The sequence below is a fragment of the Ictalurus furcatus genome, chromosome 16 (genome assembly GCF_023375685.1).
Source record: "Ictalurus furcatus strain D&B chromosome 16, Billie_1.0, whole genome shotgun sequence".
Taxonomy (NCBI): Eukaryota; Metazoa; Chordata; class Actinopteri; order Siluriformes; family Ictaluridae; genus Ictalurus; species Ictalurus furcatus.
In genome coordinates, this window is record NC_071270.1 from 28,613,066 (window position 1) to 28,631,029 (window position 17,964).

A 17,964-nucleotide genomic window follows, 5' to 3' on the forward strand; every position below is an offset into this window, starting at 1 on the left:
ACCAAGTCAGCTGTTAGAGGAAATACAGTGTAATGACAAAATTGCTTTTGTCATTGAAGTGGATCAGGTTCAGTATGGATTTAGTGTTAATCAGTTAATTGACTTCAATAGTAATACTAATAGTAATAATCCTTCAGGATTCCCGAGTTTATTGACGTATGCACAGTAAGACAGGTAGTTACACCGAACAACGAAGTTCTTACTCTGAATTCCTTCTGATAAACCATTAATACCGTGTTGCAAAATGGTTGGAAGTCAAAGTTCCGGTTCATCGCAAAGCTCTTCAGTGGGGTTGAGGTCAGGATTCTGTGCAGGACACTCAAGTTCTTCCACCTTCTTCCAACCTTCACCTTCCATCATGTCTTCATGGAGCTCGCTTTGTGCACAGGGGCATTGTCATGCTGGAACAGTGTTTGGGCTTCTTAGTTCCAGTGAAAGGGGAAATTGTAAAGCTACAGGTTAATACAGAGATATTCTGTACAACTGTGCGCTTCCAACTTTTTCCGACGCACCGCACATACGGGTGTGATGGTCGGGTGTCCACATCCTTTCGGCTGTATAATACGGCAGCTTATTATGCGCAATTGCGCAGCCTCTTGCGCAGACTTGACGCTCACGAACATGCGCTCGCGTGCTGGGGTGGTACGACAATGCGCAGCTTCTCCACCTTGCTGCTTCTGACACTTTACACACCTCACAGCACTGCAGCGAAATCCTGGATCAGTCCCAACAAGCACTATATAGGGTGTAGGGTGCAGTAGACAAGCTTTTACTTCAATCATGTTTTTAATAGTGCATCTATATAGATATAAAGGAAACTACTCTAAAATAAGTATATTCTTATATTGCACTGAGTAGTATGGCAAAATAGTACGCAACACTAGGTGGATTATTTAACCACATGATTTTATTACGGTTTGGGACGGAGCCAGGAAGCACGTTTTTGTTTGACTATCTGAAGCCGAAGCACCACCCCGAATCCACGTGACGTCACGGCCGAGCTCCAACGCGATTGGTTAGCAAGCCCGTCACTCAGCGCTTAGTGCCTGCGAACAGGGAAGAGCGGGTTTAGCTAAGAAAATTATAAGGTCATTTTGAATTACGGGGAGCTACAGCCCATCTGCCTTTTACAAATAAATATATATATTTAACAAATGATAATAACAGACTAGGTGAAATGGCGACGGATATCAGCACGCGGATGATTCACCGGCACTGATATTTAAAAAAAGAAAGGGGGGAAAAAAAGCCTGTAGAGGTTTGGTTTTAATCTGATCAAGGTGGGAATTGAACGGAAAGGTGGTGCTTACACATCGCGACGGATTGCGGATAGACACAAAGCGAGGTAACGTGTTTAATTCAAATGAATAATCATTTTTAAAAATCATCCTCATTTCTAGCCACACGCAAAAAAAAAAAAAAATCCATTTCCGGCATTTTCATGATGTATTATTCATTGATTGTACTCGTGCGTGAACGCTGTGGCTCCCTCCACTGTCCTCTTGACAACCTTGTCACTGGGATGCTCATTTCTCTCATTAACGCTCACCTCAGAGTCTCATACGATCGATTACATCTCATCCATGTCTTGTAAATAAATATAAATAAACTACTCAGTCGAGATGTATTGAAATTATTAACGCTAGTCGTTGCTAACAACGCGTCTATTAAGCTGGTTAGCTCTTCCGCATTGAGCAGGTTGCTTAGGAAACACAATCTTACCGTAAAGTGTGACGGTGGTCGTAAATAGTCATATTGATTATTATTATTATCTTATTGAATGATGGGGAGAGAGATTTTCACTCAGTGATTGTTGCTCGGTTTAGTTGAAGTCTTGAACGTCCTTTGTGGATAAATAGAGCATCCATCCGTCCATCCATCCTTCCTTCTGTCAATCACACCGTCTCTATTTATTTTATTATATTGCTATTTTAAGTTATAAGGAAAGCTTGAAATTGGAATTAGAAATTTGTACCCGGACACTGTTTAATATCTGGAGCATATGCATTGTTTTTTCTCTCTCTCTTGTCTTTAATAGCAGTAATTGTAAAAGCAGTTGTACGTTCGAAATTTCCCCCCTAAAACAAAAAAAAATCCACCATGTGGTCATGAACATGGCTTACATGCTTGGCGAGTTCATCCAGACTGGAACCAAAACTTGCTCAGTCATTTAGGACACATCCCAATCTGTCACAGCGATCACTATGGAGGGATCGTTCTACTGGGTCTCATGCTGCCTTCACATCCGATCAGAAATACCCTGATGACGAGACGAACGCCATCACGATGTTGTAACTCAGGAAGTCCCCAGCCCCCCCCCCCCCCCCCATAACAAAAATCCAACACAAATACGACCTCGACAACAGACTTTATAAACTAAGCAGTAATTTTGCATATTGACCGTTCAGTTCTTGTCGTTGATTAATAAATAAAAACAAAAAGAGTCTCAACTCGTCGTAAATACGCAACCTCCGAACTTGTACCGTGAGCTTCTGAGGAGGACTTAAAGGCGGTATCAATTATCGATCGTTTAGTAAAATCTTTCTGTGGCCAATGAGAGCGCCCCCAGTAGCTTCCTGTTCACTATATACGCTCACTACATGGGATGTAAAATGCTGTATACCCTACCCAGTGCACTACATCCAGCACTACGTCAGATTTTCTTCATTATCGCGTGTGTATGGTGATAAATGCTGAGTGTGCTCATGTTCACGCTGATTTACATTTAGCCACGCCCACAAAAACTCATAAACGCTACCCGCAGCTTTGTAGCTCGGAAGGTACAGACTAAAGGTACAAAAGGTGTACGCTTAAGGGTGCCAAGAGTTTAGAGCCCTTTTTTCCTGGGAGTGTAAATGCACACGCACTGTTAGAAATAAAGGTTTAACATTAGAAGGTTTTTGGTTCGTGTCTGTGTGGAACCCTTAAAGGTTCTGTGTGGAACCCTACACCATTGGGTTTATATATATATATATATAATATATATAGTATATTATTGATTTTAGGGTTGATTTTCACATTTGTTGGCTGTTCTAGTTCTCAGCTGGTTTTATTCCATAGTGACATCATCTGTCAATCAGTCTGCCCCTGTTTGGGTGGGCGGGGTCAGGGGTTATAACAGTACTGGAGTTTGGGGTAGAACTCTGAACAGGTGTACAATTTAAAGAGCACGGCTAGGATAAAGTGCTGATTTTCTCTTTGGTGTCAAATGGCAGTGAAGAACGCGACGTTTTTTTCGTGTCTGTTTTTTGATCAGACAGATTTTAGTCGGATCAGGTGACACTTCGGACAACCGGGAATTCAAGCTAATGTTCCGAGTGGCCCGAGTGTCCGCTCCGGGGCGGGCGTGTCCACGTTTTTGTTTACTCGAGTGCAGGATGTTCATGCTGATGGTTTCCTGCAAGCGTGCAGACGTGTATCACCTCGTCCCAGTTATTTAGCTCGAGTTTACTTTTCGTAATCCTCCATCTTTACAGGATCTGAATCTGGAATCTTCCGGTTCACCGTATACGCTCGCTACACGGGGCATAACGCCGCTGTACACCGTACCTAGCACTGCTACGTCCAGAACAGCGCGCAGTATGAGATTTAGTGAGGTAAAAAGAGCAAGACTGACTCTGTGTATACTGTATGTGTTGTAGTTTAGCATTGTCTGGCAAGGTTAAAGTATTGGCACCCTGTCATTGAAACACATTTGTTTATATAAATCAGCGTGTATATATTATTGAATGTTTACGGCTCTAAAGGAGAAGCGGTGAGGTGATTTTGATGATGGTGTGATGTGATTTAAACGCAGCAGGACGTCTCACTGGGGGAAAAACAGAGTGGGCAAAAATACGATGGTACTTTTCAGAGAATATTGCGTCATTTCTACAACAGGAACAAATATTTTTTTTAAAAAACAGCTTCTGTTATTTTACATGTAGCTGCTTAATGTAATTTCTATACAAAATAAATGATTAATTTCAGTCTAATCTCTGCAAAGCATGATCTCGTACCTCGACATCGGAGAAAGCACATCAGATATTACATCCTGTACCAAATTGCAAAGATTGGAATTGGATTTGAAAAAGAAATGTAGAGACTTTTTTTTTTATAACGTTAGGGTTGATTTGATTATATTTACACTTTATTATTTATTATTTATAAGTGATTTTTATGTGAAAGGCTTTAACCGTCATGCGCTTCGGTTTTATTTACAATTTTAAATCAAAATGGAACTTCTGTGGCTTTTAGTATGAACATGTTTTATGATTTTAGTATGGACAGAATGACATCATTCAGCGTCTCATCAGATTTTCTGTCCAATCAAACGCTGTCTAGAACCTGAAGTGCCCCGCCCCCAACGTTATAAAAATCCGTGGTACTAACCGTCGAGTACGGCTAATCCCGGGCTGTGAGCTAAGATAAACGCTCTTGGCTGTTTAAAAAGGGGGCGGAGCCATTCGACATATCCCGCCCTGACTTCCTGTTTCAGTGGAAATTATGTCAACACATCGAATAACGCTGCGCGTTTCAAGGCGCTTCACGGGGACTTTAAAGAAAAGGATATGGGACGGGTATCGGTATCGGGTGACACTCGAGGTTTCGGTATCGTATCGGGAAAAGAACACGTGGTATCGTGGCGTCTCTAACGCCGATACGATATCGTTAAATACGCTTCAATCAGACTCTCCCGTTCTTAACGTTATTAAACAGCGCAGTATTGTCTCTTCAGAAAATACTTATCCTTATAAATTTGAGATTTTTAGAATTTTAGATCTTATAAATAGTTTTTGTTGTTGAAATGTTTAAGATTTTAATCGAACGTCCCGTTTTACTTCCCTTGATCTTGCCATGAAAATATCCATTTCCATAAATAAATTATAGCGTTGATCTTCTCACAACTCCGCCGATACGCTGAGATACCTACGTTATTGTTGTTATTATTATTATTATTATTATTTAAATGTCTATACGTTCTGTAGCTAGCTTGTGTGTATGGCGTCGCAGTGAAACCATGGCAACCTGAAAGCAAACAAGTAAAGATAGAAATGTGGTGAAAGCGTGACGAAATCTCGCTCACTCCAGTGTGCGAGTGTGTGAGGGTGTGAAACGTAGTAATAAAATCCCATGTGATGTTTCATTGATGAGCGTGAGGAGGAGAGGACTCTTGCCCTGCGGAGTTTATACCGCGGTGTAAAGATGGCGGATCATGTTCCTCTCACGTCAGAGCTCTACTGTACATCCCGCCTTATCTTTTTTCCCCTGCTGATTATTGCGCATGTTATCAGTGAGCGCGCTGCGTTTCTGTTCGAGTTGAACTCCTATCGTTTATTTTATGAAGGGGATGATAACAGTTGATCAACTTTATGAGTTGACGAACCCTGATTAGAAGCAGCTCATTTAACGGGAACATTTTCCACTGGACTTTTAGAAATTGTAAATCTATTTGTTAGTATTTATTAAAATTATTTATTTATTTTTTAAACCCTTTTCCGTTTAAAGTAACTAAACAGATACACGTCCCATATCGTCTTTCAGTATCGTGACGTGATATCTCGGTCATATCGCCCAGCCTTAGCTGTAACACATTTCATATGATATTTTATAAAGTTGATTAACTTTGTGCTAATTCTTTTTATTTTACTTTGTGTGTGTGTGTGTGTGTGTGTGTGTGTGTAGGATGTTGCGGCTGGCGTGTACCACCGTCCTGCTCTTCGTGCTCAGGCTGGTCCTGGCTCTGCCCTGGTTTCAGGTTCTTCCTGCTGTCGTCATCTTCTTCCTGGGAACCGGAGGATGGAACTCGCTGCGTGTGTTTATGAAGACCATCGGCCGAGACCTGCAGTAAGCACGACGGAGTGATCACATGCTCAGGACAAGGGGAAAATCAATCAATCAATCAATCAGTTCTTTACGATACGGTCCTTCAGTGTTCTGCATCGATCATCAAAACGTCACAATAAAATCTAAACATAAACATTAGGGCTGGGTGACGATGACAAAAATACCGCACATCTGTGTGTGTGTGTGTGTGTATATGTGTATATATATATATATATATATATATCTCACGATATTGTGCATTTCTGCCGTACATATTACGCATGCTGATATCTAGCTTTACTAAGAAACTTCCGGCAAAACTATCGTGTTGCTTTAAAAAAAATAAATAAATAAACCTGTAAGTTTACTTTTATTTTATATTTATAACAAAAATGATTCATCATCGAGAAAGAGGAAACCTCTTTAAAATACAATCAAATGATTCGGTGCAAAATTTTAAGCCCAAGTCGCTCTTTCTGTACCTCAAGCAGAACCTTTAGGAAACGTGTTTCAGTAGATTTAAATATTCACACATGCACATCATTCGCATTTGAATATGCAAATATTACACATCAGCATTCAAACAGTCGAAACGGTCCTGAAGCCTCTCTGTAAATACAAACAAATAACTTCTTACTGGATTGAAAATTCAGTCATGTTTTAAAAAGCAGAAAGATGCCTCGCTGGTATTAAACAAAGGGGATATTATCGTGATAAACACTTAGCATTTTGCGTGATAATGTGATAAACTGATACAATAGAAAAACAAATATGTATTTTTAAAATTTAATAGTAACATAGTAATAAATATGTATGTTTAAATAAATATTTTACATCGCTTCTATTTTAAGATGTAGTTGTGTTATATAATGTGTGTGTTACTTTATATACAGTGTTGGTATATATACAAACTAATTGTTAACACACACACGCATAATGGACCGTTTTGTAGTTGTGACTTAAAAAAACAGTTTAGTCTTTAGAGTGAGAGTGAGTTTTGGAGTTATTCAGATTTACACTGTCTTAGTTTTTCAAGTCCTAGCTTTACAATGTCCTAGCTTTACACTGTCCTAGCTTTACACTATGTTAGCTTTACACTGTCCTAGCTTTACACTATGTTAGCTTTACACTGTCCTAGCTTTACACTATGTTAGCTTTACACTGTCTTAGCTTTACACTATGTTAGCTCTACACTGTCCTAGCTTTACACTATGTTAGCTTTACACTGTCCTAGCTTTACACTGTCCTAGCTTTACACTATCCTAGCTTTACACTATGTTAGCTTTACACTGTCATAGCTTTACACTGTCATAGCTTTACACTGTCTTAGTTTTTCAAGTCCTAGCTCTACACTATCCTAGCTTTACACTATGTTAGCTTTACACTGTCCTAGCTTTACACTGTCCTAGCTTTACACTATGTTAGCTTTACACTGTCATAGCTTTACACTGTCTTAGTTTTTCAAGTCCTAGCTCTACACTATCCTAGCTTTACACTATGTTAGCTTTACACTGTCCTAGCTTTACACTATCCTAGCTTTACACTATGTTAGCTTTACACTGTCCTAGCTTTACACTGTCCTAGCTTTACACTATCCTAGCTTTACACTATGTTAGCTTTACACTGTCATAGCTTTACACTGTCATAGCTTTACACTGTCTTAGTTTTTCAAGTCCTAGCTCTACACTATGTTAGCTTTACACTATGTTAGCTTTACACTGTCCTAGCTTTACACTGTCCTAGCTTTACACTATGTTAGCTTTACACTGTCATAGCTTTACACTGTCTTAGTTTTTCAAGTCCTAGCTCTACACTATCCTAGCTTTACACTATGTTAGCTTTACACTGTCCTAGCTTTACACTATGTTAGCTTTACACTGTCATAGCTTTACACTGTCTTAGTTTTTCAAGTCCTAGCTTTACACTGTCCTAGCTTTACATTAACCCAACTGTACACTGTCCTGGCTTTACACTATCCCAACTGTACACTGTCCTAGTTTTACACATCCTAGCTTTACTAAGGAGTTTGAGTCGAGCCTGTAAATCAGCTCTGTCCTGTTCTACAGGATCTGAAGAAACTGAACACAACTGGGTTTGTTCAGAAAACCCAGACGGGTTCGACTCGTTCCACCGTAACAGTAACCGTGCGTCGTAATGATCACGACCCGGAGATGACACTCGGCTACAGGAGTGTGTGTACACACAACAGGCTGTGTGGTTTTATACAAAAATAACTCACGCAGTGTGACGGCGTGATACGACCCGAAGTGTGTCATTTTCACACACCACCATGGACTGATGTTTATTACACCACATTTATTAATCGCCACTTCATGCTTGGTAACGGTTTATAGTCATGGAACAGTTTTGAAATACGCTACTTCCTGTTCTCACTTCCGTTATAGCAGCTATAAACACCAACACACTGCCGGCAGAACAGGAAGCAGTGCCGCCTTACAAAGTAAAAGTTTGATACTTTATTTAATGCCTACAAAAAAAAAAATTTAATCTGTAAACATTCATATTTTACACTTTGAATTTTTTAACATAATATTATTTGAACATAAAACCAGCTGACCTTTTTATTACTAAAAAATAATACAAATATAATCATTAAAAAACCCACTATATCAACATGATCTCAACGTTATATCAAGCCCAGAATCCTAATATTTTATATTTATTTAACTTATTTATTTTTTTAAAACATTTTATTTGGTTCTATAGTTTTTATCTTCACTTCCCTTTTATTTTTTAACTTGTATGCCGTGTGCAGGTAAAGTTTTTTAGTGCTATTATGATTTAAATTTGAAAATAATCAAAAATAAGCTTTCAAAAGGTTTTCATGCTTCCAGAGTCACATTTTGCTTGAGGATTTTACGTTCCTGTAGAAATGCGATGTTTTGGCAGTTTGCATGGTGTTATATTTGTGTTATTTTTTACAGATCAGAAGTTACTTACTGCAGCTTTAATTTGGTTAACAGACACTGTTGTATGTTGAGGTGAAATCTGATCCGTTTTTTTTTTTCCACAGTGCCGCCATAGTGCTGCTGAAAGTGAAGCTGAACGTGAAGCGACACCTGCGTGAGCGTAACACCATCCCCAAGATCTTCGCCGAGTCGGTACAGAAGTACGGCGACAAGACGGCGCTGATCTTCGAGGGCACGGGCGAGCGGTGGAGCTTCAGGCAGCTGGACGAGTACTCGAACCGTGTGGCCAACCTGCTGCACGAGCGCGGCTTCAGGGAGGGCGACGTGGTTGCTCTGTTCATGGAGAACCGCTCGCAGTACGTGGGTCTGTGGCTGGGCATGGCCAAGATGGGCATCGAGGCGGCGCTCATCAACTTCAACCTTCGTCTGGAGGCCCTGGTGCACTGCGTCAACATCTCCAACGCCAAAGCCGTGGTGTTTGGCAGCGAGCTGACCGACGGTGAGGGACAGAATCCACTCCGAGCAGTTCAACTCATCATCATGGAGATGATTTCCGTCAAGTAGTCATTAATTATGTATTAATTAACGTATTAGTTTGAGCTCTTCTCAGTAAAAAAATATTATTCATATTATTCTGATATTTTAATAATGAATAAATAATATTGCAGTTTGATAAATAAATACAGAATCTAAAATAAATATTTGAAACCGTAGAATGTTAGTGTGTAACGGAGGAAAAAAACAAAGACAGAGCAACATCACTCGGGTTCCGACTCGGCACACGGACGTGAGACGGATGTGAAACGGATGTGAGTGTACTAATGGGTTCAGTTACTGAAATAGTGTTGCTAACCTGAATAATTACTCACTCGCATTACTTAAAGTCTACATTCTGTTTGTTTTCAGTGAACGAGTGTCTAACAAATAGAATTTTAGAAGTTTTTGTTGTGATTATTTGTGTTATTTTTTTTAAAATCATGTAATCGCACGCCTAATTTGGCTCGTTAACGGTTTGCTAATTAGCCGAGTAGATCTGGTGTATTCATCATTTAACCCATTAACACGTCCGTTTCACTTGTGGATCTGTACAGTCGGACCACGTCTCCAGCTTCGTGAGTAAACCGTCACGGTTACAGAGAGTAAATGTAGTAAGAGAGAGCGTGTTATGAAATGAATCATACTCGAGAACAGGAGGGAAGTGAAACTCGCGCCACTTCTTAACCTAGATTAGTCACTGGAGTGCGCTCTGGATTTAAAGTATGGTTGTGAAATAGCGTTTCATGCCATAATCTGATGGTCATCTGAACCCTCGGGGTGAGAGGTGGCGGGGGGGGTGAAGGGGGGTGAGAGGTGGCGGGGGGGTGAAGGGGGGTGAGAGGTGTTCAAGCCATAAAAGTCGAGCAAAGTAGAAGAGACACGAGTAAACACTAAACCTGCCGAACTCCACCTGGATTTAGCCGACTCGGCATTTTATTGTTTGCCCTGTTCGTCTTACGGTTTCTATAGTAACGGCTCGTTCACAGGGACAGCACATGCTCCACATAAAATTTAAAAAAAATCGTTGCCATGGTGAAGTTTTCTGTAGCGAGAATTAATAAATATTTATTTACTTTAATATATGGAAGGAGTCTCCAGTGTCAGTGCATTATAACTAAGTTTTCTTCAGGAAAGTGGAAGAGTTTACACTTTGAGTATTAATTTTTTTTTTTGTCTTATTAACTTGAAGAGACGGGGAATAGAGAGAGAGAGGGGGGGAATAGAGAGAGAAAGGGAATAGAGAGAGAGAGAGAGAGGGAATGAACCCCTAAAATAACGCTCTAGATACACATCTTCAACTTCATACTCATTAAAAATGCTAGAAATCGATGCATATGCATGAATATGCAAATAGGACACATACCACGCCCACCAGAATCTGCATCTCAGAGCTGTTCATGTGAAGTTTAAACATGAATATGTATTTAAAGTATCTGTGTCTGTCTGTCTGTCTCTCAGCGATGTGTGAGGTGCACAGCTCCATGGGGAAATCCGTAAAGCTCTTCTGTTCTGGTGATTGGGATCCCAAGCGAGTACCTGAGGGAACCGAGTGTTTAGAGCCACTCCTCCAGGCCGCGCCCACACACAAGCCCAGCCAACCACAGCGCGGCTTCACCGGTACGTCAGCCAATCACATGTAGAGAGATTATCTGGGTGTTAAAGGTCCACATGGTTCTGAATTCTGATCTGATGTGATTCTCCCCGTTAGATCGTCTCTTCTACATTTACACATCTGGAACTACTGGAATGCCGAAAGCTGCGATCGTCGTCCACAGCAGGTACAAAATATTTTCTCTCCTCCCTTCTCTCTTCTCTTTTTTCCTCTTCTCTCCTCCTTCTCCTCTCTTCTGTTCTTTCCTATGCTCTTCTATCCTCTCCTCTATCCAGAGGACTATTCTCCTCTCCTCCTTTCCTCTTCTCTCCTCTTCTTTTCTCCTTTCTCCTCTCAACTGCTCTATTCTCCTCTCCTCCTTTCCTCTTCTCTCCTCTTCTTTTCTCCTCTCAACTCCTCTGTTCTCCTCTTCTTCTCTCATCTTCTCTTCTTTCCTCTTCTCTGCATTTCTCCTCTCAACTCCTCTTCTCTCCTCTATTCTCCTCCTCTTCTCTTCTCATTGCCTCTCTTCTCTTTTCTTCTCTTTGCTTATCTTCTCTCATCTCATCTCATCTTTTCTCGTTGCTTCTTCTCCCTTCTGTTCCGTTCTCTTTTCTTCATCTAACATTTAACTTTCTTCTCTTTCTTCTCTTCTGTCTTTTCTCTTCATCTGTCTTTCTCCTGATGTCACTCACTGTGTGTGTGTGTGTGTGTGTGTGTGTGCGTGTTGTAGGTATTACCGTATGGCTGCTCTGGTGTATTACGGTTTCAGGATGCGGTCGGAGGACGTGCTGTACGACTGTCTCCCGCTTTACCACTCGGCAGGTGAGACAACGCTCGCTGAACACTTCCTGTCAGATAAACTGTTCAGGAAGTGTGTAAACAAGGTCACTTCCTCCTTTTTACACTTTCAATAAATAATTTAAGAATTTCATTGCAACTACTCAAAACACTCGACTGGGCGTACCTTCTATAGCTGTCAGTCTTAGCTGAAATGGGCGTGGCCTCTATCTATAAATCTGAGTAGAAGAGGCGTGGCTTCTGTATCTGTCAGTCTTAACTGAGGAGGTGTGGCTTCTGCATCTGTGACTATAATTGGAGGAGGAGTGGCCTATGTGTCTGTCGGCCTTAGTTGAAGGGAGCGTGGCCTCTGCATCTATCGGTCGTAGTGGCATGGCTTCTGTATAATCAATGTGAGTGGAGGAGGCGTGGCTTCTGTATAGTTAATCTGAGTTGAGGAGGCGTGGCTTCTGTATCTATCCAGCTGAGTGGAGGAGGTGTGGCCACTGTATCTATCTTTACTGAGGAGGTGTGGCCTCTGTATCTATCTTTACTGAGGAGGTGTGGTCACTATCTGTTTTTATTGAGGAGGTGTGGCCTCTGTATCTGTCTTTACTGAGGAGGTGTGGCCACTGTATCTGTTTTTTCTGAGGAGGTGTGGCCTCTGTTTCTGTCTTTACTGAGGAGGTGTGGCCTTTGTATCTGTCGGTCTTTACTGAAGAGGTGTGGCCTCTGTATCTGTCTTTACTGAGGAGGTGTGGCCTCTGTATCTGTCTTTACTGAGGAGGTGTGGCCATTGTATGTGTCTTTACTGAGGAGGTGTGGCGTCTGTATCTGTCACTGTAAGTGGAGGAGGTGTGGCCTTTGTATCTGTCACTGTAAGTAGGGGAGGTGTGGCCTTTGTAACTGTCAATCTGAGTAAAGGAGGCGTGGCCTCTCACTTTTCAAAGCGTACACTATTTTTTTTTTATTTCAGTTGGAATGCAGTGTATCCTGTAGCTCAGGGAACATAACCTTATTTCATTAGCACAGTTTTTTCCTGATGATTCCAAACTTACATGTTCTGTTGTGTGCCAGGGAACATTGTGGGCGTCGGCCAGTGTCTGATCCACGGCATGACCGTCGTCATCAAGAAGAAGTTCTCAGCATCCAAATTCTGGGAGGACTGCATCAAATATAACTGCACGGTGAGAGTCAGACATGGAGAAACACGTGAGATCTTCATATCACACTGATTACGTTATGGCTCGTGTCCATAGCTACAGAGTTGACTCCGCCCCTTTCCTTTCAATTCCTCTCAGCTGCTTTTATGGAGAAACTCAGATTTCAAACGTTCTGTCCTGATCTGAACAAAAGAAAAAACAATCTCCCTGTCTGAAATAGTGTCCTACTTCCTGTTCGCTGCACATTACAGTGCATTGTGGGTATTCGCTCTCATCTAATGAAATTTTGGATGGAACTAGAAAATAGCAGAACTCCCAAAATAGTGCACCATGTAGTGAATAGGGTGCGACCTTTACTCCCTACACAACCCGTGGCAGGAGAAAATGTCCTCGTCCCAAAATAAACAACGCCAACTACTACAGCTTCCTGTCTGTAAAGACTACACAATACAAACACACGCAAACCACGCCCATGCCAAATCACTGTCTCTCTCTCCATCTGTCTCTCTCCCTCTCTCTCGCTCTCTCTCCCCCTCTGTCTCTCTCCCTCTCTCTCGCTGTGTCTCTCTCCCTCTGTCTTTCTCCCTCTCTCACTGTCTCTCTCGCCCTCTGTCTCTCTCCCTCTCTCTGTCTCTCTCTCCCTCTGCCTCGTTCTCTCTCACTGTCTCTCTTGCCCTGTCTCTCTCCCTCTCTCACTGTGTCACTCTCTCTCTCCCTCTTTCTCACTGTGTCTCTCACTGTCTCTCTTTCTCAATGTGTATCTCTCTCATACACAATCTCTCTCTCTCTCTTTCTCACTGTCTGTCTCTCTCTCTCTCTCTTTCTCAATGTGTACCGCTCTCCCTCACACACAATCTCTCTCTCTCTCTCTCTCTCTCACACAGATCGTGCAGTATATCGGTGAGATCTGTCGTTATTTGCTGAATCAGCCGGTGCGGGATGTGGAGCAGCGTCACCGTGTGCGCATGGCGCTGGGTAACGGTCTGCGTCAGTCCATCTGGGAGGAGTTCATGCAGCGCTTTAACGTACCGCAGATCGCAGAGTTCTACGGCGCCACCGAGTGTAACTGCAGCCTCGGCAACTTCGATAACAAGGTGAGACGAAGAGAAAGAAAAATGAGATACTGCGTGCGCACACGCGCACACACACACACACACACACACACACACACACACACACACACAGCTTCTCCTGAAATCCACTTCCTAGCTAATGCATTTTGAAGTGAATGTGTAGGGGTGTGTATTGGACACGTTTCAGATGATGGATATCCGGAATATTCTAAAAGCTCTACGCTGCAGGTAACTCGATTCTGTTTAACACTCACACTGCTGCTGAGTTCTGGACTGTGATTGGTCAGAAGGTGGTGATTAATTCTCTAGAACAGCGGCTCTGACAGTAGCGCAGGTTTATATTAACGCTCTCGCTCTGATACGTTATGGTTTCTATAGTAACGGCTCGTTCACAGGGACGCGTACAGCAGACGCTCCGCTGATGATAAACAGATTAAAAAACGTGTAATCATTGATATGGTGACATTTTCTGTAAGAAGACGTTTATTTAACATTAACATTTGTGTGTGTGCGCGCGCGTGTGTGTGTAGACCGGTGCGTGTGGCTTTAACAGCCGTATCCTGCCCTTCGTCTACCCCATCCGTCTGGTCAGAGTGAACGAGGAGACCATGGAGCTCATCAGAGGACGTGATGGAGTGTGTATACCATGTGGTCCAGGTTAGTGTACATACACACACACACACACATACACACACACACTTACACTTTTGTAGTTTTTTAACCTTTCCACTACACAGTGTCATCAAAATGTGTTTCCACCAAGAATAAACTATTGGCACCCTTTGGCTTTATTAGTGATTTGTTTCTCTCTTTTCTCTGTCACCAGAGAAGCTCCTCCCCCTTTCACAGGTAGTGTTATGTGATCTGAAATCCTCAGCTGGTGTTGTCTCTGTGTTCTCCAGGTGAACCGGGTCAGCTGGTGGGCAGAATCATCCAGAATGACCCCCTGAGACGCTTTGACGGCTACGTTAACCAGTCCGCCACCAGTAAAAAGATCGCACAGAGCGTCTTTAAGAAAGGGGACAGCGCTTACCTGTCAGGTGAGCGCTCCGATAATGCACATGTAGAGATGAGCTCTGTGTGTGTGTGTGTGTGTGTGTGTGTGTGTGTGTGTGTGTGTGTGTGTGTTCATGATGATAATCTTCAGACAGAGTCTGAAGCGATGCTGAACTACCCCGAGGTGTAAATAGTTCCCGGTCTAAAGAGTTCTTCGAGGGACATAAAAGGGGAATTTTAATGCCCCAAGGACATACTCTTGGGGCATTAAAAGTTCCTCAAGGGGCATAGAGAGAACCTTTTGGGGTGTAAAGTGTTCCCTTTGAGCATAAAGAGTTTCTGATGCATGAAAAGTAAAATGTTAAGAGGTATAGAGTTCCTGTTGCATAAACAGTTCCGTGAGGGGCAAAAAGAGTTCCGTGAGGGGCATAAAGAGTTCCCTGAAGGGGTAAAGTGTTCCCAGAGAGTGTTCACTGAGGTTGTAAAGAATTACAAAAAAATACAGGACAAAAATGAAACCTTAAGGAGAGAAAAAACAGAGAAAATTTATAACAATAAGACTGTTTTATAAGTTCGTGTTTATTATCGTCAGAAAATGCAATGATTTTGTTAATTTTTTGAAAGATAAAGACTAAAGAATGGTTAAATGTATTTACACTGTGTTTGTGATCATTGCCCAATTAAGCAGGATGTGTGATCTACATGTGTGACGACTACAGTCGGGAAGAAATATTTTAAACTGGCTGAATGTAACTGCAGAACCCAAAAAACATTTCTAATGGAGCAGGGTGGAGCAGGGTGGAGCAGTGGGGAGCAGTGGGGAGCAGGGTGGGGCAGGTTGGGAGCAGTGGGGGGTAGGGTGGGAGCAGTGGGGGGCAGGGTGGAGCAGTGGGGAGCAGTGGGGAGCAGTGGGGGGCAGGGTGGGGCAGTGAGGAGCAGGGTGGAGCACGGTGGAGCAGTGGGGAGCAGGGTGGGGCAGGGTGGGGCAGGGTGGGGCAGGGTGGGGCAGTAGGGGGCAGGGTGGGGCAGGGTGGAGCAGGGTGGGGCAGTGGGGAGCAGGGTGGAGCAGGGTGGGGCAGTGGGGAGCAGGGTGGAGCAGGGTGGGGCAGTGAGGAGCAGGGTGGAGCAGTGGGGAGCAGGGTGGGGCAGGGTGGGGCAGTGAGGAGCAGGGTGGAGCAGGGTGGGGCAGTAGGGAGCAGGGTGGAGCAGTGGGGAGCAGGGTGGGGCAGTGGGGAGCAGGGTGGGTGTATAACAGCCTGTGTATAACAGCGAGTGTATAACAGCCTGTCAGTAACACGGTTCTGTCCTTCTGCAGGAGACGTGCTGGTGATGGACGAGTTCGGCTACATGTACTTTAGAGACCGTACGGGAGACACGTTCCGCTGGAAGGGTGAGAACGTCTCCACTACTGAGGTGGAGGGAACGCTGAGCCGCCTGCTGGACATGAAGGACGTGGTGGTGTACGGTGTCGAGGTCCCAGGTACCGAGAGTCCACCGCTTCCTGCCGCCTTTATTTACTTCATCATTCGTTTCTTCTTTTCTTCTCCTGTTATGTTTTATTCCTTTCTGTCGTCCCATCCTGTTCTTTTTGTTTTGTTTTGTTTTTCAGTGAATAAATGATCGCTCTGTTCTCTGCTTTCTCGAAGTCTTTCTGGATCTGTTTGTTTTTCCTCTTTCTCGACTCGGACTCTAACTTCTTGTTGTTCCTCACCAGGTGCAGAGGGTAAAGCCGGCATGGCGGCCATCGCGGACCCGGACCACACCACAGACCTGGGGAGGTTCAGCAGGGAGCTGGAGAAGGCGTTGCCCCCCTACGCCCGCCCGGTCTTCCTGCGCTTCCTGCCTGAGGTCAACAAGACCGGTGAGTCTTCTACATCGTTGTGACCCGGTTCTGGTTCCATTACCAAAGCACCGACACTGGAGACTCCTTCCATAAACGTATAATAAACGTCTCCTTACACAAAACGTCACCATATTAACGACCGCACACGTTCTTAAATCCCTAGTTTATCATCAGCGGATCGTCCGCCCGTACACGTCCCCGTGAACGAGCCGTTACCATAGAAACAATAACGTATAAGAACACTCATTAATATAAACCTGCACTACGGTCAGAGCTGCTGTTCTAGAAAACTAATCCGCACCTTCTGACCAATCAGAACTGAATATATATAACATTTGCTTCCTTCAGTGAGACGACGTGTATCTTAGTATTGCGGATATAACGAACGCAGGACGGAGCACGGCGGCCATCTTGAACGCAGGAACCGTCCTCCTGTTCCATCGTTACTTATTTTATTACTTCTATTATTAGGAAGAACTTTTCTGCACATATACGTATCCGTATTTTCAATGATCCAAGTAGTACATCTCTCCTCTTATGGTTCTCCTTCGCGCAGGAACCTACAAGTTCCAGAAGACGGAGCTACGCCGCGACGGTTTCGACCCGACCGTGGTGTCTGATAAGCTCTACTTCCTGGACTGCACTAAAGGATGCTACGTCGAGCTGGATGCCAAACTGCACCGTAGCATCGCCTCGGGGAAACAAAAAGTATAAAGAAACCACTGCCGACTCCGCCCACTTCCTCAAACTTCCCTCATCAGACCCGTCCTCCCTAGGAACCTTTCAACGCCTCGTCCCTCGTTACCTCAGCAACCGCAGTGAGGGGTAGCAGGAGCACTCCACCTCCCAGTTCACCCGTCCGTTCAGACACCCGAAGTGCCCCACCCTCGACCTACCGTGGGCAGGACGACACACAGACGTCGATACAAACACTTTGATATGCGCTATAGCGGTTTCTGGCACAAGGAGAGAGAGCGAGAGAGAACACGCCTCCTCGGTTCGTTCTGCACAGCGGCGGCGGCTTGTTGATAACGTTGATCTTGAACGCACTCCAAGAAAAGAAAAGAAAAAAATCCCTCTCTGCTCAGCGAAGGGACCAAATCGACACGCGTCACGTGTCCGTCCACGTGCAGCAGAGCGAACAGACAGCCATAAAAGTGACTCGGTGTTCAAATGCTATTTATTTCAAACTTGACCTGCACCAAAAAATATTTAAGTTGTAGAATAGCGTTTATTTATAAAAACG

General features: G+C 43.5%; 2 protein-coding genes across 2 annotated transcripts in view; both read left to right on the top strand.

Moving 5' to 3' along the window:
• The window catches only part of ptgdsa (prostaglandin D2 synthase a), a 90,982-nt gene that overhangs the window by 63,336 nt on the left and 9,682 nt on the right, over positions 1–17,964 (top strand). The gene's annotated exons all lie outside the window — the stretch shown is intronic.
• On the top strand, positions 1,252–17,961 carry slc27a4 (solute carrier family 27 member 4). The gene is made up of 13 exons (XM_053645939.1): positions 1,252–1,345; positions 5,665–5,826; positions 8,840–9,234; positions 10,731–10,889; positions 10,981–11,050; positions 11,597–11,688; positions 12,721–12,830; positions 13,691–13,900; positions 14,410–14,536; positions 14,782–14,919; positions 16,191–16,355; positions 16,590–16,736; positions 17,275–17,961. Exons 2-13 carry the CDS (start codon positions 5,666–5,668, stop codon positions 17,430–17,432), a joined length of 1,932 nt encoding a protein of 643 aa, XP_053501914.1. The 5' UTR covers positions 1,252–1,345; position 5,665; the 3' UTR covers positions 17,433–17,961.